The sequence below is a fragment of the Atractosteus spatula genome, chromosome 26 (assembly GCF_055471065.1).
Source record: "Atractosteus spatula isolate fAtrSpa1 chromosome 26, fAtrSpa1.hap1, whole genome shotgun sequence".
NCBI lineage: Eukaryota > Metazoa > Chordata > Actinopteri > Semionotiformes > Lepisosteidae > Atractosteus > Atractosteus spatula.
The window spans coordinates 9,406,080-9,429,649 of record NC_142731.1 but is presented as its reverse complement, the minus strand read 5'-3'; the positions used below and the strand labels follow the sequence as shown (position 1 = coordinate 9,429,649).

General features: G+C 45.5%; 1 protein-coding gene across 2 annotated transcripts in view; it reads left to right on the top strand.

Moving 5' to 3' along the window:
* The window catches only part of skap1 (src kinase associated phosphoprotein 1), a 162,783-nt gene that overhangs the window by 126,953 nt on the left and 12,260 nt on the right, over nucleotides 1-23,570 (top strand). The window contains exons 10-11 of one of the 2 annotated variants that reach the window (XM_088906258.1): nucleotides 1,889-1,942; nucleotides 9,345-9,451. In XM_088906258.1, coding sequence (XP_088762384.1) covers nucleotides 1,889-1,942; nucleotides 9,345-9,451 — 161 coding nt within the window. Of the gene's footprint in view, nucleotides 1-1,888; nucleotides 1,943-9,341; nucleotides 9,452-23,570 lie in introns of both variants that reach the window. The other variant, XM_088906257.1, reaches the window with a different exon arrangement.

Sequence of the window (23,570 nt, the reverse complement as noted above, 5' to 3'; positions counted from 1 at the left end):
TTTAAAAAACAGGATCTCCAGGGGCAGTGTTCCAATAGCAACAATCATGTTTTGTTAGAAAAAAAAATCTCTATGGACCCTATCTCTGATTGCCTCCACAATGTCTTGACTCCTTTTGTCTCTACTAGATATATGAATAAGAATACAAACCAAATGTCCATATTTCTCCTCTTTGAACGTTTTTCTGGGGGATGGTTTACTTTGATCAGATAGCATCCTCAGAGATAATTCGGAGGGAGTGCAATATAAAAAAAAATCATAAGAAGAAAGGAAAAGAAACCATGTACAGTCCCTTGTTATTTTTTTTTAATCAGCAGCTTTAAATCCCCCCCCCCCCCCAATGGAAACATGCTGCCACTTTTGCTAATATATTTAAAAATCAATGGTAATACCATTGGAGCTGCTCAGTGGCCGTGCTGCAGAATAAACGTTGATTTATTTAGGAAAGATCTGTTGTTTAAGGTTTCGTCCCTGGAGGTTGGGGGGGGGGACTGGCGACGACACCTCAGCCCAGCTCCACTCAGATTGAATTTGGGAAGTCCACCCCAGGCTCCTTGAGCCGATTTCAATTGATTCGCATGGAATATGAAATCAGCTGGGCGCGGAGAACAGTGGCAGGCTATTAGGAGAGGGAAAGTAAGGCTGGGTTTAAAACCAGCTTCAGCCCAGCAGCGTCTCGCCCAGACGAGCTCACGGAGCTTCGGGCCGGCGGCTCGCTGATGACCAGCTGGTCCATCGTCCTTTCGAGAGCATTTCTTACCCCCAACAGTGGACACGTAGCATTGGAGTCAAACCTCAACAGCGCGTTTTGGAACAAAACTTCTGTTCCTTTTCATTTCTTTAAATGAAGCTTTTTTTGTTACCTGAGAAGTGGTCTTTCAGGTTTGGTTTTGCCAGGGCTGTGCCACGGTTTGTTCCCTGGTTTGCAGTAAAAAAACGCAGCGTGGCCTCTGTGTGAAAGGATACCAGCCTTCAAGCTTCAGAAAGTCTTGTTTTCCCTCTGTTGCTTTCCTTATAGTCAATAGTCACTTCAGCACAAAAAGCCAAAGTATAATTTCCCTAGTAAGAAAAAAAGCAGACGAGCAGCATGTCAGTGTGCCACATAAGACACAATTCTCTGGGGTTCTGGAACCTTTTGCATGTAATTATGTAGCACAGTCTCAGCAAATTGAACCATAATTAAATCATGTAGATTTCTAAGAGGCGAAATGGGCTAAAAAAAAAGTCTAGGACTTTATGACTTCAATGACAGTGCTATTTTTACTGCCTGCATGACTGTCCCGGTGATCAGTTCAGAATCAATCAGGCGGTATTGAAACGTGTCAGAAGGCAGCAGGGAATCCATCAGTTCTGCGGGCCTGTGAATCCGATTCCCTGCTCGCTCTCTCATTGGCGCCCGGTTCCTCCCTGACCTTCCCACCCACAATCCATCCCAATTTACCTCTGTGATTTGTGAGGTAATAAACCTAACTGTATGTGAAATTGCTCTTAAGTTAATATGTTAAACACAGAAAATGATAAGTGAAATTAAATAAAAAGAGAAGCCTTAATCCATCATGGCCTCTGGTGGCCTGGCACTATATTGCTGCGGTCTTCGCTCGCCGGCCTCTGTCTCTTCCCTCCTCCTCATGTGCCTGGTGCCCGTCTAATGATATCTTCTCTGTACAGACAGACGCACAAATCCCATAAGCAGGAGAAGGAGACACTTTGTTGCGATAAATAAAGTTGAAACAGTTTGGTTTTGTAGTCCATATTTGCCCCATACTGCACGTTACAGCTGACCCTATTTGTTACATAGTAGCCAGTTTAAGTCGTTTATAATCCGCTCCTGCATCTTTTTAGAGTACATTATTTATTCATGGTCATTTTGCACTTTGTGTTTCTCCAGAGGATGACTTTCCTGCACCGGCCGAGGAAGGCGCTGAGAAAAGACAGAAGCCGGGTAAGAGATCTTCACGCTGGTCGAGCCCAGTCCAGACCCGGGCACAGCTGGGGCAGGGGAGCGGGCGGCCTGAGACCAGCTTGGCACCCTCTTCCCACACTGGCTGATTTATGGCAGCTGCATTTCACCAGCACTGCTTTGGCCCTCACTTTGGCCTCCATGGCTTTTCCGTGGGACCTGAGAGAAACGTCGCCCAGCTCCGTGCAATTTATTTGTGTCTAAGAAGCTCAATCAATCAGTTGCTTTAGGCCTGTTCATCATGCATTTCTTCTGTGGTGCTTTTGGTTGCAGTGAGTCTTTCAGTGGGAGCTTGTGTTGCTGCAGAGCGAGGCCCCCAGTAAATTAATTTTATTTTCCTTAGCTCTCTTTCTTACCTAGTTAAATAAAGGGATTTGATCTATTAACTGATTAAATCAATTGTACGGCTCGTGTAATCAGTGTAATTACTGGTGGGATTTGGTTAACGGGTCACGCTCAAATGGATTGTTCAAGTTACAGTAATTTTACATTTGTTCAGGTGTCAATAACTGAGCAGTTTAAGTTGCGTAATTGTGATTTCCTGCCTTGTGATGCCAATATACCTCTGAAGTGCAGAATTTTATTAAACATCGAATGCTTGCATTAAAAACCGCTAAGCAAACATTGCAAGGCTTTCTCGTGTGAAATGGAGGGTAAGACTTCTGACTTATGATATGCTTAATCGTTTTTAAAAAAAAAAAACAGCTTTGCCGGGTTAACCAGTGCTTTGCCAGGCAATATTCAGAAATGTTTCTGTTTCACAGCAAAAAAAAAACCGCAAGAGCGTTTGAATTGCTCGGGCAGCAGGGGTGCTTTCTCCCTCGTCCGGAGCTGTGCGCACATTTGCCCTGTGACTTTCCCTCCCCGGGCGCTGGAGAGGTGACCCTGACGCCCAACCTCAATTGTTAGCCATGCAGATGTGCTTGGTGGGGGCTGTGGTGTGAGCAGGACCTTGGCAGCGCAGCCCTGTGCTATGCACTGCTGCGCAGCTCCTGCTGTCAGGCTGCCAGAGATGGGGCTGCTCTCACTAGTTGTTTGTCCTGCCTGTCCGGGCCGGCCAGAGGGCTGAGGTAGGAAGTCGGAAACGTGGACAGGATCCCTGCTCTTATCGCCCGTGCCCACTCGGTCTCCCTCTCCTGCTCCCTGAGCGGGGCGTGGGGTGGAGGGGGAGAGGGGGGGGCGGCAGCAGGGGACACACGAGGCAGGAAACAGGTCCCCTGCTCTCGAGCCAGAGAGAGGAAACGCCAGTGTCCAGCTTGGAGGGGAGGGCAGGGAGGGGGAAGTGCAGCCCAGGGAGGGGTGAGCAGGTGGAGCAGCCGGGGGAGAGATGGCAATCTGTTATTCTGCCTTGGCTTGGCAGGGCTGTCACAGCCCACGGGATAGGCCCAGTATCCAGGAGGGGTCTCTGGGACTCCTCCAAGGCTCAGGGGCTTGGGATATGTTTAGGAATGCATTTGTTGGAATAAGGATGGCCGGGCTGCTGCAGCTGCAAGCTTTGAGCAGAGGGCTTAAGTTTTTCAACAGGGGCTTCAGGATCCTCCCTCAGTATCCTCCATTCCCACCCAGTTCCACAGAAGAGCCAGTCACACACTGTATAGTGTAGGTCATGTCCTTTTCCCCAGATGCACAGCTACGTTGTAACCCATATTAGAAATCACACAACATGTGAGCTGTGAGGTCTTTATTGGTTGTGTTGGACCACCTAAAGAGGCTATTGGAGCCAGCAGAATGATTGAAAACTGCCCCTGCATTGTGTCAAATCAATCTTACAACCCACCTTGCTGTGGATGAGAGTTTAGTTCTGTATGCATGGTCCTGTTTTACATGTAATGAGTTAATAATGCAGTCATCAGTACTTTGTTTTAGTTTAAAAACAGTTGGTTTATCCCTACAAAACATAATACTCCAGAATCAGCTTTTTTTTATATCATTCCTTGATATTGTGCACTCTGGGGGAAAGTAAAACTCTTAACAAGGATTTTTATTTTTATTATTGTTATTATTATTTAACAGTACAGGAAATGTATAGTCCCTTCCTGGCGAGCTCCGAACCACCCTCCTGGGTTCTGTAAAAGTGTTGGTGGGTCAATACCGAGCTCCCATGTGCACAGAGGTCACTTCCTGAAGGCCTGCCCCCCACACCCCTGCCTTCCTGCGTTTGCAGAGAGCACAGTTAATCCCGTCCAGACACTTCATCTCCACTTAAAGAACAGAGAGGCCTTTAAAAGTCCATGTAAACCTGGAGGGCTGACTTTGTCTTGTTTCTCAGACTGTAAAATGCTATACGGAAGGATAGATGTGTCTCTGGTAATCAGGATATCATGTGAACCTTATTTCCAGGGTACAGGCCTTTGTTCTGCTATTTAGGATGGGAGGGAGAGACCGACAACGCCTAGAGTGCATGGAAAAATGGAGGGCTAAATTCTCCGATTTTTTAAGATTTTTTTCTAAATAAGAGCACAGAAAAAAATGTTTTTTGTAGGTGTTTATTGAATAATGTTTTATCCAAGTGTGGCATTTTCATTTCTAGTATTTATACCCAAACTGCTGTAGCGTCTGCCTTTTTTATATTATGATCATAAATATCTCAGAGAGTGTATTCTGTCAAGCTGGGTCTGTGTTTAGCTGTCACTGCTAAATACACAGGAGACTTTCACAGAGCAAATGGTGAGTCTTGCTTATATCCTAGTGATCAAGACCTTAAGACAACTTTATCCATATGTTTGATTAAAAAAATGTTTAAGCACAAAAAAGTTACAAACGAGAGCAGGCCAATCTGGCACATTTGGTAGGTATAGCTTATTGATCCAAGTACTTCATACAGTCATTTCTTGAAGGAAGTCAAAGTAGTTGCTGCAACTACAAGGCTGGGCAACTTGTTCCCTACTCCCACAACCCTTTAGGTAAAGAAAAGCCGCCTACTCTGTGTTTAAATTGTGCATACACACAGTGCACTGTTTTGGCTTTATTAATGCCCTTGAGGATTTTGAATGCTTGTATTATCTGTGCAAGACTTCAATTTTCTGAAAGGCTTCAGTTCTTTCATCCTGTCAGTTTAAGAATCATCCCACTCATATTGCCCCAGAGCTAGGAAAGTCTACCAAATTATTCCTCACATGCTGTCTAACCTCCTCAATCTCAAAAGATCTTCTAAACCTAATTGTTATTGTCACTTTGATGGTAACAGCTGCATGTTGGAACTTAATCTTGCAGAAAGCATCCTTACACAGCTTATTCCTCTGCAGCAGTGTTCATGCTAAGGCCACATGAGATCCACATTCCAGTCACATATTACAGATCCCATGGCAGGAAGAAGCATCCCTAACCCTAAAACACTCTCTCTGGCAAGCAGATAAACTCCCTCCTGCTTTGGGCTGTAATTTGCAACTTGCGGATGGGTCAGAGGTTGAAAGGCTTCAGTTCTTTCATCCTGTGGTTTGGCTTTCATCTGGACTTGAGTCATAAATTCATAGTTCGTTTGGAACAGTGTATTCTCTTTCCTTTGCAGACTTGATGCTAGAGCCTAACTTCATAGTACCTGTGCACAGCAGTCAGCAAGCCAGAAAGATCTTTCTGACACTCAGTTTGCAAGAGGAGTGAGAAGTGTTCTGCTGAAGCCGTAGTCTCTCATTGTCACACTCGCAGTGTCTTTTTTTCTCTTCTCTGCAAAAGAGGCATTTAGCAGCTCGACAGAGGAGCTGGCGTGCTAAGAACTCTGTGCAGCAAACACAAATGATCTTGCTCATCATAGTGCTGTGGCATGCCTCATTAGGTCAGTGTTCGTACATGCATTTGATAGAATACCCAGCGATAACCGATAACCTCTGGAGTTGACGTGAAAGCTTAATATTTCGTACAAGCCTTCAGCATTCGGTTAAGGAGAAATTTATACGAGGATAAGGATAGAGGCACTTGCAGTAGAAAACAAGTGACCGTACCCCATCCTCCCTCCCCCAAGACAAACTGCATGAATTGGTATTTACTCTGCAGAGTTCATCAGAAAGTGCAGATCGCCGTCTGTCAGATCTTGTTGTTGTTTATTGCTCTATGCTGTTGGATTTGTTTTATAATTAAATCAGATATGAAAAGGCAAGATTTGTATGTCAAGCTGTTGAAGAACAGTTACTATTTATGCATTTAAACCACGTATTTCATAAAAGGTTTATATTTCTCATTCAGTGCACATCCATATATAATTTCTGTCTCTGTTCCCAGCACTCCGGGACCTGGAGGACAAGGGAATTTGTAATTTTCTTTTCATTCCGCTCTCAAATAACTTACTTTTTCCCACCTGGTAAAATGTACTGAACGCATCAAGCAGCAGACGCTTCCACATGATTCCAAATCAGAAAGCAGTGTCTCAGGACTCCCCCCCCACCCCCCACCCAGAATCATGTTTTTCACATGTTAAGGAACAGGCGTGAGTTTGGATTCGTGATGGCATATGTTTTACAAATACGGCTCTCCAGTCCTCTGATGTGTCGGCAGAGATGAAAAAGAATATTGGAAGACATATAGGCGCTGTACCAAGCTACAGTAAATATCATTAATAATGTGCCAGCGGCGTCTGTAGATTAAGGGTTTTATGCTCTTGCACATTCCGTCACATTTGGAAGCTTAGTTTTCAGATGATGTAGAAACCTGAAAATGCGTTCGGCTCGGAGGAAGCGCACGGCTGCAGGCCTGCCCGTGCCCCAAGGCGCCGCAGCATCTCATTGGCTCGTCCGACCACCAGCTTCCTTCTCTCCCCACTCCCTACAGGAAGCATTCTGATGGCGAAACATATTGTGTTTGATGTGGTTATTACGATGGGCGGCACGGTGGCGCAGGGGTCAGCATTGCTGTCACAGAGCTGGGGCCCTGGGTTTGATTCCTGGGGTGCGGTCTGGGTGGAGTTTGTATATTCTCCCTAGGTTTTCACGTGGGCTTCCTCCACGCAGTGCAGAGACATACTGGTAGGTTAATTAGCTTCTGGGAAATTTGGCCCTGGTGTGTGTGTGTGTGTGTCTGCCCTGCGATGGACCGGCATCCCTCCCGTTCAGGGTGAACCCCACTTTGTGCCTGTTGTTTACTGGGACAGGATCCGCACCCCCCCCAAATTAAATTTGTGAATTAAGTTGATGTAAGGAAATGTATTATTACACTGCATTTTATTATATATAACATGTTATCAGTGATATCATGCGTTCTATCATTTTGATTTTATATGGATTACAAATGTTGTTATAAGATGAGGATGTCAGAAGGAACTCTAGAGGAAGTGTTGTATTATGATGTCCCACAGCCTGAGTGGCATCTTCCCCGTCTTATTCACTGGGATTGGTCTACAGGCTGGGCACACACATGCAAAGTGTCTGCTTTTTTCTCTATATTGTCTTTTTAATGGAAGAGGTAGTCCAGCCCTGCCTCCAGACCATCCCAGTGTTCAGGAACAGGTTCTCACTCACCATTAGGCTCTGCATCTCTTGTCACAAAGAGAGGATGGGGGAAGCTGTGATTTTGACTGAAGCTGTCGCTCCCAGCAAAACCAGTGCGGCGCAGAGGGAGGCTGGTGTATCAGTGGAAGAGCCTTACTGGTACAGAATGGATGGGCAAGAAGCAGGAGTGAAATTAGGTGGGAGGGAGAGAGAGTTGACAGATCCCCTCTCAGCTGGAATTATGTTCTCTCGAAAAATGAAGGAAAGCTTTTTTTTGTCCTCAACAGCCGTATCACTGATGTCTTAATGGCCTTTCTGTCAGCTGTTGAAGTTAATGTAAGATAAATGAGGGCTTCATGGAAATGTGATATCGGTGCTGTGCTGTGTGGAGAGGATGTGTGTGTGAGAGTTTTTCTGTTTGAGAGTTTTGGGGGATAAAATAAAAATACTGGCATGTTGAGAATTGCCTGTCAATGGGAGAAAATACAGACAATGAAAGAAAGATGGATAGACTTGAAATGTCATTGATTAATTCCAATTAAAAATATGTACGTAGATGGTGATGCATACTGGAAGCAAAATATATATTCAGAATGGAATGGTTCAAAGTGTCTGATCATTTCCACCAGAAATCAAATTCATTTCTGCTTTTACTGCTTTCTGTCATTCAGAACAAATACTTAACTGCAAGGAACCTGTGTATCAAAACCGCTAACAGCTGCCAAAATCATTACAGTGGAAGTGCCTCTCTCTCCACAGTGCTGAAAGTGATGCACAGTATCTCCCTGACTTCCTTTCCAGTTGCAGAAACAACCTGGAACCTCTGTCTCACTTAAGAAACCACAAGTAGAAATGATACGCCCTGCCTTTAATAAAACTAGAGCAAAATTAATTAAGCCGTATCCAATAATTTCCTGTCTGATGCAAGTGCTTCCGAAAATTAATTAGTGAATGCATTTATTATTTAAATGCATTGGATCACTGTGGTGTTGAAGTGTAAATATTTAATATTTACTAATGAGGAGTTCAATTCCAAAAGCAATGTACCTACTCAATCTTGCATGACCGCTTTTGCTGGCGCTAAATTGAAACGATGTGCTTTCTTTTTTTTGGATTGCTTTCCCCATCTCACAGCCATTTAAAAGGTTTTCGAGGTGCGTGCTGACAGAGCGCGTATGAAGGGATCAGGCAGCAGATTTCAAATGGAAACATGAAGCAGGAGCTTATACAAACAGCCTGCTCTTTTCGTACAGTGGCTTAAAAGCCCTTTCTTGCCTGGAATGCAGGCACAGAATGAGAATACGACACCTTTGCAGGGCTATGCTTTATACACGTTTTAAAAAAAAAAAAACATGAATTATTCTGTCAGTTAAACAGTCATGTTTTTACTGAGCGAGTCAGTAATGTGAATGCTGTTCAACCCTCAAGTGCAGTAAATTTGCACATTAGTATAAATTAGTAGTTTCTTCTGGTTATGTTGTGATTTTGCTGTGCTGTGGTTTGCTATTTCTTCGCATACCTCACCATGATTTCGGCTCAGTGCTCTGCTTTTTTGCCATGGCGGACCACGGTCAGCTTTTATCAAGTTACATTTCTGATCTACAATCACTTGTCTGAGGTGGGATGTCAAAAATCTGCCGTCTTTCTGTAGATGCCTCCTGCCATGCATAGCTAACGTACTAGCAGTGGTTTGTAACATGGGGATGGTGTCGCTTATTATATATATTCATTTCCAGTTCTGGTGATTGGCACAGAAAAAATAAACATGCAAAGCCTGACTGGAAAAAGAAATGAACCACATTTTGGACCTATATCAGCACTAACATTCTGCAGAGACGGTGTGATTTCAGTGAAGTTCAGCACATTCAGCTGGTACCAAAACTGTGGACTGTTTGAAGTTCTGTGTCGGCTTTCCAGATCGCATTGTAATTTTGGGTTCTTTCTCGGTCTCTTTCTGTCCCCAGCAGGTTCTGTTGACTATGCAAATTTCTACCAGTGTCTGTGGGACTGCGAGGGCGACGAGCCCGACGAGCTGACCTTCAACAGAGGAGACCTCATCTACATCATCAGCAAGGTCAGGTCGCAGAAACAGCCTCACTCAGACCGGAGGATATGCGGTCCCACATTGTCAAGGGCTTGTTACCACGATTCCTAGTTAGTTCACCATTTATCACCCCAAGCAAGTCCTGCTTGTGCTCTGTGCTACACGTGAGACTCAAGCTACCATTCTAAGGGAGCTTGAGGTCCTACTGGAAGTAATTCTTCTGCAAAACTGTCAGCGAAGTTCGCTCTTCCCTCTCTGTGGGTTGTGCGGGACTGAATTGTTTACTGAAGTGCCAGCTGTGTACATCACAGACACAAACGCAGATGCATACAGAAATGCACAACTGCAGTCGAGGAACCCAGTGCCATTTCCTGATGCGCAGTCGGCCTCTCTGCTTGGCGAGATACTGCAAAAAGCTGAGAGCTGTGATGGGTGGTGCGAAATTAGGTTGGCATTTGCAACCTTATTTCGACCTAATAAGCGAATCGGTATTTGAAACAACCTGTTGAATTCCAGTCCAGTAGAACATCCTGTCTCACCATCTCTCTCGGGCCCTCTTACAGAAAAGGGGACTGCTAAGAGAATGACAGCTGTCCCCTGTGTTTTTTTCCAGAGTCTTAACTGTCTATACCACTGTGTTTAGCTACACTTCCGCCTGCTTACAGTATGTCATATTTTTATATCATGACCCTACCAGGACTGCATGGTGATGTGCTTTTAATACAGTTAAAAGCATGTCCAGCTTTCACAGTGTTCCTGTCTTCCATCTGCTTTCCCATTCCAAATAGTTACACTGGACACATCCAGGCATGGGTGTTGTCAAGGGAGGTTAGTCGTCTGTCTTTGTATAGCGCCTTTAACGCCAAGATGCCCAAGAGCGCTCTGTGCTTTACAGAATTTTAAAAAAAGGAAGCCCCTGAGACTGACTACTTGCATGCCAGTGATGTGACAGTGTGTTCAGAGCTATCCAGCTTTGAATGAAAAGAATGCCAAGCAGAAGCAGTTTTCTGCGTACTAACAGAGAGATGGCGCCAGCGTTCATCTGCCCCCCCCCCCCGCCTCTGGGAGGGTATCTCCTCAAGCAGTTGAGAACCACATGCTTGCTTACAGAGACTGTGATCTATTTCTCCGGAGCCCTGACCCACTGTAAATTCGACAGGGCGATGTGTCCTGTGCAGCACTTCACAGCCACAGTAATGATGAGTTATGTGCTGCTGGCCCAGAGCTGAGAGATGCATCAATCTGACCCCAGTGACAGAGTGACATCTTATTGGTTTTTGTATGTGCCCATACTTTATATATATATGTATGTATGTATAATAGAAGGCACCCCCTGTCTCTGTACCCTGAGCAAAACAAGCCAATTCTGGGACTCATGCCACATTATGCAGCTTTTTTTTTTTGCTGTGAAACCTAGTAACCAGTGGGGTGAAGCGAGAAACATTTGAAATCAACTGTGATTGGGGCTGCTGATCCAAGGATGCAGTACTTTGTCCCTTGTCTCATGCTCTTCTGTATTTCTTTTGGGGGATCTTTTCTGATATATATTTAACCCTGGGTGTCATTTGTCTCTGCCAGGCCAGGTACGAAAGCTAGATTCGAACCCTGGGCTTCAGAGGATACCTAATTAACCACTTGGTAATTCATAATCCTTCTCCTTCTTTAGCTGTGTCAGCTTTGTTGGGATGGCAGAGAGACACAAAAGTCTTTTTGTTCGGATCGGAGAAAAAGCATGCTTTTATTTTGATACTGACTTTATTCTTGCATGTTAAAAAAGGGAGAAGAAAAAAAAACCTGCTGTTGTTTTGCTTTGTGGCTGTGAGGCTGTGTGAAATGCCCAACAGCGAGATTTCCTGTGTAATGGGATTTGTGTACATTACTGCTTCGGTATTGTGGGGATAATTGAGTTGCTCATCCAGGCGAAACTCGCATTCTGTTTATTACAACATGCAGGTGAATCACTTAAAGGTACACGGGACTGGCTTTTAACTTTTATCATTTCTTTTTGGCTTTTCACATTACTTTTTCTCATTTTTACGAGAGCAATTTCTTTGTGTAATGAACATTTTGGCTATTTCTTATGTGTATTTTACAGAGCTCGATTGCACAGTAATTTAGTTTCTTACAGAGTTTTCCTAGTTGTATGCCTAGAACCAACCTGGCTTAACCCTATTTTTGTTTATCATCTTGCTTTTTCTTTGTTAGTATTTTGAGTTTTTGTAATGCCAGTGCCATACAGCCAAGTCCAGGCATTTTTCCAGTTGTTCCAGTACTGATTGAAATAAAAATAAAGTTAATATAGCGCCTTTAACGCTAGCTTCTGTGTAAAAACATGCTGCATCTCAGGAATGCGTTATTTGAATAAACAGAGCTCCACAGCTGCTATCAAAGAAACCAAGAGCAGAAAGGCTTTTAATCGAAAGACAAACCACTTCCACCTGGTACATGAAAACATGACTTGGGTTCAAAGCGCTGATGTGCCGTTAGCATGTGGATGACCTTGACTTAAAAACATTAGCACTGTCAGCATAAGTAACTGTAGGTAACTGAGGGTGGAAGTGTGCTCTGAACTGTGGGAGCTATGTATCCGAATGTTGCTTCTCCTGTCCTTAGGTTTTTCTGGCCTAGGACACAGTCAGGGTCTGACTGCTGTCTTTTTGTTAAACTCAGCAGAGTCTTGGAGAGCTACTTTGCACTTCCAGGTCTGTAGAAATGGAAGCAGGAAGCCAGCAAGAGTCCGAGGTCAGTGCAGACTTTGATCATGTGGTCCATAATAGCAGCTTAATAACGTTAGTAACAGCTGTGAGTGTGGGCCCTTCATCTTGAGTTTTGTTTCACTTCTCTTCCTGTCCTTGTGACACGCCCCTGTCTGTACAACCAGACCTTGCCGTCTGTCACTGTGTCTCCAAGCAAAAGCTGGAAGATGTCTAAATAGCATGAGACCTGATTCATAAGTCTCGTCACAGTTATATATGAAGGGTCAGATTCAGATGGTCTGTACGCATGTAATATAAGAAACCGCTTATATGTGAAGAATGTGAGTAGAAAAGGTAAAGTGCTTGAGCCGTGATTCATTACCTATGGAGCATCGAATTGCCTGAATTGTGTAACCCAGTTACAAACTTGAAATGCTCAGCAGCACCTTGGGCTGTCCTCTCCCTGCCAGCTGGAGCGGTTGCTGCTTTTGAGCTGTGCCAGCAGAGCCTTGGGCTCCGGGCCTGTCCCCCCCCTCCACGCCCCGTCCCGGCGGCTCCTGACGAGTGCCCTGCTCCAGAATTCTCTCCCTGCTTGACGAAGCAATGGAGGCTGAACTCCAGCATGGCCGAGACCTGCTGCCCGTTCCCTGGACCTGGAGAGAGAGTCCAGCTCTCTCGGCCCATATCCTTACTGCCAAACCCTGGGGGCAATTCTCCACAGCAAAATGACTTCTGTTTTCATTTTTAGCATTAGACATGACTGAGTTTTGTTAAAACTTTTTTGTTCTGAACGTCCCCGTTGGTCACTCAGGGGTGACTTGGTTTTTCCTGCTCTGTCACTCTTGTGCTGTCACCTCAGAAGCTCTCATTACAAAGTGTTCCAGGCTGGTGCTCAGATTTGCACAGGGCTTTGAAACGGAAATGACTGAAGAAGCGGGACTTAAAACGAACATGTCATCCTTGTGGGGGGAGGTCACAGGGTACATTATAAAACGTGTTCAGGCCCTCCTCCCTCAGCTCTCTCACTACTGCCGTTGACACACAGTTTGCTGTGTGTTTAGTACGTGTGATTGATTAAATGTGTTGCAAAGCCCTCCTGTGCATCTATTAGTCTTCTGAAGTTTTAAATAACTTGTCCTGTCCTGTGAAAAAAATAGACATTAGACATCATCCTTTCCTTCTCATTCAGCGGAATAAGAACGTGGAGTAAAGAGAAATCAGAACCGAACAAGTCCGGTCCGTGATAAGGAATTCAAAATAATATCCTTTTTTAACAACAAGGATTGTGTGAGTGTTGATATCTGAAGACTGAAAGTAATTAATAGGCCAGGGGGACAGGTCAGAAGGGAGCAATCAATCCTGCCAGAGGCTTGTATAAAAGAAAGGCTTAACTGACGGTTATGAAATCGCTGCTCAAACTGGAGAGAGTCACGGTGGCAGCATATCCCCTCCCTCCGAATAAAGCAGGAGATGTTATAAAAAGCTCCGCAATTGATCGGTATTGATCCCTCACTTACTGTAAAGAAAACCTCTCTGTCTTCAGGCTCTGCCTTGTGCTGCCATCGTGCGGGAGCCTGTGCTCCCCTCTCGTATCCCAGCCTTCTCCCCTCTCGTATCCTAGCCTGCTCCCCTTTCGTATCCCAGCCTGCTCCCCTCTCCTATCCCAGCCTGCTCCCCTCTCGTATCCTAGCCTGCTCCCCTTTCGTATCCCAGCCTGCTCCCCTCTCGTATCCCAGCCTGCTCCCCTCTCCTATCCCAGCCTGCTCCCCTCTCGTATCCCAGCCTGCTCCCCTCTCGTATCCCAGCCTGCTCCCCTCTCCTATCCCAGCCTGCTCCCCTCTCGTATCCCAGCCTGCTCCCCTCTCCTATCCCAGCCTGCTCCCCTCTCGTATTCCAGCCTGCTCCCCTCTCCTATCCCAGCCTGCGGTGCTTTTCTCTTCCTTTTCCTTGCTGAGTAAACAGGTGGGTTTTCATCCTTTTGCTTTCAGAAGTTTAAAAAGTTGGCCACTGAAGAAGATTTGCTCTTGCCTCAGTTGGTTCTTTATTAGTTATAGCGCCTCCTTTGATCATTTGACCTTTCACTAATAAAATCAGCATTGTTTTGACTTTTTCAAGTTGAAGTTCAGTACTTTATTGCCTTAAGAACTGGTTGCTTGGAATTTCGTTTATACAATCCTGTCTTGACCGAGAAATTCTACAAACCACACAGCGATTGTTTTAGTCCAGGAATTTAACAGTTGAAGCAAGGTTAAAAGAAGAGCCATTCTCTTGACTCCTTCAATCTGCTTCGAAAAGATGTTCTTAACGAATGAAAATGTGTGATGTGTTTGACATGAGGAAGCAATACTGTTCTGGTATGTGGTACAGTTTACTTCAAAGCTCCCTCCTGTGTCTGAATTTTATTGGTCCCACATAGAGTGCCGTTATCGCCTTACAAAAATAAACTTTTATTCTATAAACGGTTACTTTGCCAAATGGCTGGGTGAGTAAGGCACAGATCATGTCAAGCGTTCTCCCTGCAGAGAATCATTTTAAAGAGGTTTATTCTGTGCTGGTTGGTTTCTTGGGGGATGGGGGTTTACTCAGACGTCGAGCAACCTTGATATCTTGCGTTGTACTCAATTTTTGGTGCCCAGCAGAGGACAAGTCAGAATTTGTCACCCTCTGCACCACCACACCTCTGACTCACCTCTTTGATTCAGAGGTGCCTTAAGTCACCCCTCTTTCCAGCACATGACACCACTGGAGCTGTGCGAACCTCAGGTACTGTGATACCAGATTCTTCTGCTTCCTCGTAGAAGTGAGAATCGAAGCCGTGCCTTGGAGGATGAAAGTGCAGGGTAGAGTAGTGGTGGTGCTCAATACGTGCTCAGTCGTGAAGATTATGTGTATTGTGTGTTTGATTCTTGGTGCCCTGTTCACCTCCCTGTTGTTTTACTGCTGTGATGCTCTAGAGGCTCCCCAGCCATCGGCAGCTGGAATCCCCCCATCAGAAAACATGCAGAGTTGGGTCGTTAGAGTCCTCCTGTCTCCGATTGTCTGCTGGGCTGCATCATTACCGTTTAATAAGGGTTATGATGTCAGGTGGCAAAGCTGGTGTAAAGGGGGTGTGGAAGAGAGCAGTTTAAACAGCAGTTATGGGGCTGAGGGATGTGGGCCAGCAGACTGGAGAGAGAGAGAGAGGAGGAGTGTGTTTGTGCTCTCCTCAGGAGCAGCCCACTGAAGGGTCCTTTCTGTAGGGATGGCCATGATTTGGAGAGAATGAATCCAGGCTGTGCCACGCTCACCCTGGGGGGGGGGGGGGGCAGAACCTCATGGACGACAAGGGGGAGCTCATAGGTGGGGGAGCAGGAGGGTGTTTGGGGGGTAGGGGGAGTATTGGGGAAGTGTGTGTTGAAGTAGGGGAAAGGAGGAACGACAGTAAAATGCCTGTGCACTCAACTGCGTCTTAATTTCATTTTCAATCTTGTCCCAATTAATTTTGCCGAATTAATCTCGCGCTTACAGCCCCGCACGCTCCTGCAGCTCAAGCTGCCTTCTCCGGGCCTTGTGACTCGCCGGCTCAGGAGGTGTTTCGTTCCTTCTTTTTAGCCTTTTTTGTTTTTTTAGTGTTCAGTACCGTGAGACATGAAATAAGACGCAAATATCAACAACCATCTGGCATTTCTAAAGCATAGCACCCCCCTCCCCCTCCTCCTCCTCCCCCCTTCCTCATCTGTTTCATAGTCCTCTGTTTGATTTACCTGATATTTGGAAGAAATTGTTTCTGTTGTGGTAATTAAAAATCCCCCTGGTCCAGAGTAGCAGAGGGTTCTCTGCTTCTGCCCAGATAACTCTGAGTTCCTTTAGAGTCTCCCTGTCTCGGTCCGATTTTCCCTGTCTTCTGCCTTCTCTCCCTTCTGACAGGCTGTCAGGGGGTTGCCATGGAAGGGGCTCTTTGTCGTTGTCCTAAATCATAACTGGATTGTTGAATTCCTTTTATTCCAGAATCCACTTTTCCCAGAAGCCGTCTTGCCTTTAAAGCTGGAATTCAAACCAAATAAAATGGGTGGCTCAGTGGTGGTGGCTTTTATTGAAAACAATACGTTCAGGTTTAGTTTTCCGTAAGCTTTCAGATGTAATTGATGTGCTGCAAAAACAGCTTTGATTTACAGACCTTAACACTCGGCACAATTCTGGCTTTCAGATAGTCTTGCCTTTGAGAGAAAGCTCTCTTTCATGAACTAAACAGACTATGAGACGTAATAAATATGATTAACACAGAAGAGGCTCTGATGGAGTTGTTCTTGGCCTGGCAATGTCTTTTTAGGCTCTGAATGAAATAATGTGTTACAGATTGAGGCCTTTTTCCCTGATGGCCTTTTCTGTACCAGTGCTTTCATACAGTAAGATGTGTTGCCCCCCTCCCAAGTTGAAAAATGGTTTGTTTAGCTGTTCAGACAGCATGGGTCCAGCACACGCCAGACCACAGACTGGAAGGGTGTCTTGGACTCATCGCCAGCCTTCTGGAACACAGCACAGCGCAGCAGCACTCTGTCATGTGATGTCATAATGATCTCAGAGGATTCTGGGACATTACCTTATTGGCTCTGCCTGTAGTACATCCACTGAGGGCTTTAATCCAGTGCCTGTGTCCTAGGCATAGATTTAAAAATGTGAAAACGCTACGAGCAATTAATTAAAACTGGAACTGAGGCTCATTTGTGTGCACCTGCGTATAAACTGTGATGTTTATACTTGCTTTTCTTCTCTGTGACTATTGTGCATGCTGTTACGTTCTTGTCCAGCTGTTGGAGGGCACAGTGTAACTCTACACCTCCCAGCCTCCTCTGGGTTTGGATACCCGGCTAGCAGGTTGTATTTCTCAGCTGCAGTAACAGTGTGTGACAAGAGCAACAGCTGCCAGGGTGACTCACAGAGCCCGGATCACGTCATTGTGCAGCTCGGCATGTGTGTTTCCATTTCCGCCCAGGGGGTCTGAACTGGCTCCGGCCACACGTGTTTCAGCCCAGACAAAGCACAGGGCAGCTTTGTGCCTGGTCGGCTGAGGGCGCAGTGGCATTAGGGACATTAAAATAGGCCAGAGTGGCGAGGGGTGCAGAGATTTAATTGACAGTGAGTTAAAAAAGATCACTAGAAATCAAGTTCCCAACTACAGAGACAATCTTTGAGCAATTTGGACTGGATGAATAATCTGGAATTCCAATCTATTTCTTTTGCACCAGTTTGTTGCAAACAGCATTCAGAAGAATTTGCTTAGTTGGCCTGACGTTTGTTTTTTAGACATTATATATTTGCAGAATGTGTAGGGCAGAAGCTGGCAGATCTGCCAACACTTGGATGAGTTTGTTTTTTTCTGTGTCTGGTGAGGCTGTAATCTGGCTTTGGCGCTGCTTACTTTGAGACCCACTTTCCGCCAAGCTAGGAGCGGAGCAGTGAGGTTCTGTGGAACCCTTGCAGAGATTATTCTGTCCTCCTCGGTGCCTGATTGGCCGTGGTGATCTGCCAGGATTCTGATTTATGCTCCAGAATGAAAAGACCTGGTGCTAAGGGTCACATCTCCACAACTGCTGCATTCTGCAATTCTCACAGGCAGCTATTATACAGCCAGCAAACTAGGGGGACTGGCGAGATTTACGATGGAGGTGTTTCCTGTGTGGGCTAGGTTGTCTTTAGGGCTTTGCAGCATTTCTCCTTTTTAACAGTTTCTCAGTGTTATACCATCCTCGAGGACTGATTGTGGGGGTTCGAAAGATTCCCCCTGCTGAGCACAGTTGCTGTGTGTTACTGGGATCTTAATAAGAGACACCTAAGGGGGCCATAGCCCAGCTGTTAAAAGCTCTTTGCTAATTGAACTCTCTTCTCTGTGTTGGCGCACTGCAGTACTCAGTTGTATTAATACCACAGTCAAAACAAGTATTTCGGTGACACTTTTGGAACTGTCATCTTTTATGCCCGCAAAACGAACCGACCCCTTAGTCCCCTAACACATTCCTGCGAGTATTTCGGCTTGCGATTGGAATGATATCTGCTCTGGAAAATCCCTCTCTTCCCAGCCCTTCGGTGTGGAATGTGACCCTCAGCTAACTCCTCTCTCAAATTGTAAGAACAAAAGTTTTGCCCTGTCAATCCAGTTATTCATTTGGATGATGTATTCATTAATTGCAGCGGTGCCAGTTTTAATAATTGATCTCTGCATCACGGTGTTCAGCTGAATTGCAATAGCAAGGTCACTGAAGGGCTTGGGGGTAGGCAGAGGTAGGCTAGGTTAATACATTGAAAATTTTAAAGCCATTAAGGCAAACTTGAAAGAATTTATATTATTGAAAAAGTATCAAGGTGCTCAGATATAATTAATAAATAAGACAGGTCTTGGAAGAGCTTTAGAAGACAGTCTGCATATAACAGGATGTCAGTAGCATAAGGGAATGTGTTGAACACTGTTGAGAGAAACTGGTAGAAAAAGCAGATTGACGGACAGCCTGAGCTAGTACTTCCACACACAAGGCATGCAGCACTGACAACGGGACATCCCTGACACATTCCCCCGAGAGACCGCCGACTGAGAAGACCTCTTGTAGCCTGTTAACATCATTGCTGAAGGTCTGGTGTATGAAACTGTAACCCTGTCGATGAAACCCGATCCCCAGCCTACACCATCGAGAGCTGGTCAGAGGTTTCCCCACTCCAGCAGGTCAAGAGCCTTCACAGGGTCCGCCGAGTGAACTGGTAGAGGCGATGTCTGTGCACATGTGTGCAGTGTGGCCAGTGCGGGCACATGCAAGGCGCCCTTTAATAAAGCCTGCCTGACTGTGACGGTCTTATGTGGTCGTACAGACCTTTAGCCAGCAACACAGCAGCATTGCGTACAGCTTGACGTCAGACTAAATCAAAGAGACGGGCGATAGGTCTTACAAAGGGCAGGATCGGTTTCTTTTTTTGGTGAAAGTGATATAACAGCAGTATTAACAGTCCTCCTGACTGCAATGATCCCTCCTGACTGGCAACTTGCTATTCTTTCAAGCAGAAGGAGATCTAAATAAGGCCAAGAAGTCAGACAAAAATTCAGGAGGGACGTCATCGGGGCCGGGAGATTTATGCTTTTGTGAACTGAACACATTATTAAAAGAAGATTTTGTTCTTCGTTTGAGATACAGCACACTGAGAACTTAAATAAAAAATAATAATGATATGCTCTTTATCAGACTTTCCACGACACCTTCCAACCAGCAGCTTAGAATTTTAACTTTATTGAGCAAAATCTGTACACTGGATGGTTATAGTGCACAGTGAAGAGCTTCAAATGCATCAGACTCATTTATTTTAAGATGCATTTGAAATGCAGAACATCAGGTACAAAGAAATATATTGATTTAATAACTTATGAATTATGCAATATACCAATAGTCACTTAATGGGCCTACAGGGACTGTGTTGCAGATGTCATTATGGCTAACATACTGCTCTGATCAATTAATGGCAAAATTAAAGAACGATCGTGATTTCATAATACCCTTGATTTGTCTGGGACGGTATTATGATGCTTTGCAAAACAAATGTCATGAAGTCATTAATATGCCACAGACCAGTTACAATGTAAAGGAAGAAAATAGGGTACAGCGTTCAAAGGTGTTTGACAGTGGGATTGAAACCATTTGAAAATTCTGTTAAATCAGAAATGAAAAAACCTGAAAGTGCATGGCATGTAAAGTAATATTCACAAAATGTTCATTTGTAGATTGATCATGTATAGCCATGTATTAAGTAAACCCTTCATTGCAAGTAGGAGGTGCCATTTAGGTGAAAAATTAATTTGCAGGACGCTGTGGCAAATTTGCACCATGTGTGAGCCACGCTGCCTTAACGTCTCTTGTGCTGCACCTGCCCATCGCGTGGACTGTAAAGATCGTGCTTTCTGAGCCACCTGCCGAGTTGCCAGCCAAACCCCTTTCAATTCCAGAAGCCCTTTGCCGTTTCTGAGGCAGGGACAGGCAGGGGGCACGATGGGAGAGAGAGAGAGGGGGAGCTGAAGGTGTTTTCTCCGGTGGTTGCGGCGTGCTCTAACGAGAGAACCGCACTGCAATTTACCAGGTTAATTATTCCCTCCGGTCCATCTATCAATCTTGCACATCCTGCAGGAGCTGCTCGGTTCTGTGATGATGCCTCCATGTGATCTGCATGCTGATGGGTCCTGATTGTTTTCCCTGCTCTCGGGGTTAATGAGTTAAATGAACTCTCCTTTCCAGGTAACAGGCACTGTTACTGCCGGCTCCCTGGTGCACGTCCCCGTCTTGTTTTCAGAAGGTTATTGCGGCAATTAGGAGAGAGCATTTGGCTTAGCTTGAGATGCCACCTTGAATCCTGAGAGTGCAGCTCCACCTCAGCTCCCCGTTCGTTCTTCCTGACTGCTATTGGATGGCACTGCGTGGGTTTAGGATTCTGTAGGCCAGCGGCCAATCAGGCTGCGGGCTTTTTTCAACATTCCCAGCCGCTGCCACTGCGTCTCCAAGGCGGCATCAAGGCACATCAGGAATGCACGTCCGCGTGGCTTTCAGATGGCACAGGAGTCTGCCAGAGATTGTTACCCTAATTGGCATTCCACATTTAATTGGGATGGATTTCCAAGTTAATGTGAATTGTGTTTGCCTTGTGCTGGTTTCAGACAGTGCTCAAGCAGCTCCCTAATGGAGCTCCAGGTGAGGGCTGCTTGGCCCACGCAGCCAAGAGCAAAACTGAGAGGCGGTTTTGAGCAGTAGGCTCAGGGGGGCTGTCCTGCAGGCCTGACCTCTCTTCTTCCTCTCCCTCTGAATTTTTTCCATTTCCTCTTAATGAAGCCCCAAATCATTCCACCTACCACTGCAGATCCACTGTACCCTGTTTAAGCATTGCTACACAAAACTACCTTATAAAAATACTTAGGAGTTTTATAGTACTTATAAAAATACACTTCCAACGTAGGGAATTACAGGGAGCCATTTAGGGAATCAGTGTACATTTTCAAGGTCCCTCACAGAGCTGGCTTGCTTGCTTTTAATACTGGTGCTTGTCTGAAGAGACATTTAGAGGCATGATCCATGTACTTTTGTCGTGCCAAGGAGCAGTTTATCCTGTTACCAGCATTGTTACAACAGTGAAGCGCTGGCTGTATTGGAGCTCTAAAACGAAGTGGATTGAAGCCACTCTGCTGTACTGTACAGTTAAACCAGGACCGTGCATTTTGCATTAAGAACAGTGGGCAGCAGTGACATCTAGTGACAAGTTACTCACAGTGTATTTGGACAGATTTTAAGATCAAGACACGACAGGTCTTTCGACATGTATAGAAAATTCTCGTGAGAGACGTTTTATCGCCGTCAGGTTGTTTTTGTTCTTGAAAAAGCATAAAAGTAATTTTGCAGGATTACAGCAAAGAAATGTTTAACTGCCTGAAACTGCCATTACCTTTTGAAGTCTGGTTTGAGAAAAGAAAAATACAGTGTAGTTTTATTTCTTCAGCTTCATTTGTGTATACTGTACGTTTAACTGATTGCTTTTGATGTGTTTGGCAAACTTCTTGTTCATACAAGATAAGCTTCCAGAAGAGGCCATTTATAAAAGTTGTCGCTTGACCTCTCCTGACTCTTGATCAGAGATTCAACTAAGAGATGGTAAATTGTGTTTGAGAAACGTGCCCTGTGGCACATCTCACCGGTGGGCAACAGGAATCAGGACAAGCCCAGTGTCCTAACACACCTGGGGAATTGTCAAGCATGCAGGTGGCTGACAGAGTTACACCAAGGGACTTCTTCAGTCTCGGTAGCAAACCGCAGACCCACGGGTCAAAGTGGAAATTGAAGATGTGCCTGAAAATAGGAAGCATGTCTGCACACAAAGCGCTGTGAAGCTTGCTTTCTCGGACTGGAGCGCTCTCTTTCAACATCCTTCTGGGCTGCGAAGTTGAAAACGACCTTGTACATGCAGGCATATGTCAGTGTGACCTTGTGCACTGTGACCTCATAGCACACTAGCTATTGTTTACGTTCTTCCTTTTTAACAGAAGAGGAAGTGTCAGTAATACCCAGGCTGCCTCGAACCCTTCCTGAGCGCCAGCCCGTGATTCACACGTGAGAGAGCGAGGGGCGGCTCAGCAGCTGCGGTGCTCCGGCGCTGGATCGGCAGCACCTGTCCGGAGCGGGAGGAAGGAGGAAGATCACAGGGAAGAGTATCAGGGCGCGGGGCTCCCCTCTCTCTCTGGTCCCCAGACCCGGGTGTGTTCTCTGGCCTGCCAGGGAGGGGTCTGGCTGCTCCCACTGTGAAGGCATACTGACGGCACAGGGGTTTACTGCCATTAATACTGGCTGCCCCAGGGACGGGGGGGCGGGGAGTCTGGGTTTGGGGTCATCCGAAAGGCAGCGGTCATCTCCCGGTCACATACAGTAGCTCATTATTCAGGCACAGCCCCTAGTCAATTGCCCAGAACGTAGAATCAGCAGTGCCATCCATTTCTCCTAATTATTATAAATGAGAATCCCTGTAAACAGCTATCATTACAGACACTCAGCATTGCTCACAAATCCACTTTAAATGGCCATTAAGTTAAGGAGCAATTCGTAATCTTCAACGCACACAGGAGCAAGGATTTGCTTTTTGTTATTGTTTGCTGCTTTTGTTTCTGATGCATGTCTTTTCTTTTGTCGGTGCACCTCTTTCGCCATTAATTAGCTGCTCCGCACCAGTGCTCCGTTGTCATTATGTTCCTGACTTGCCTGAGCATCGAGGTTTTTCACGAGGAGGGAAATTTCTCTTCTCTGTTACGTGTACTGTAGCCCAGGTGCTCCGTTATGACACCAATGTTCATTTTGTTGTGAAATAAAAGTTCTCTCCGGAAGAAAAAGCTTAACCCATCCTGTTTAAATTTATAGTGCTCATATTGATCAGTTTGCAAAATGCAATCCTTCAGTTGTGCCATCACCTTAATTTCTTAGAGTAGACAGGAATGTTCTTCATTTATTAGTGCAATTGTAAAATATTAGCATAAAGAACAACCTGGTGCTCTTAGTCAGGGATATGTAAGGGGCGGATTTTCCTTGGATTTTCGTTAGACAGGAATGACGGATCTTATATTCTCCTCTAGTTTTAATCTGTGCCTTTCAGTGCTCCCTCATCAAACAGGGTGTGGGTTTGCTGTGGTGTCAACCTCACAATCTGAGAAAATGCAGATTTTTTTGAAGCAGGGCACTGTCTCCCCGACAAGCTTTTCATCATCCCCGCCTCTTAACGAAAAGAGGAGGAAAATTGTTTTAAAAATGGCGGCTCCGCGGGTTCACCGGCAGGGCAATGAAAAGTTTCCTGAGCCCTGGAAGTGATGCAGGAGAACCCCAATTTCCCGTTGCCCCCCGCCGAGCACATGCTTTCAGTTTCTGAGTCCTCACGTGATCTGAGGTAGTGCAGAGCAGGCTTTGCAAGGATGAGGA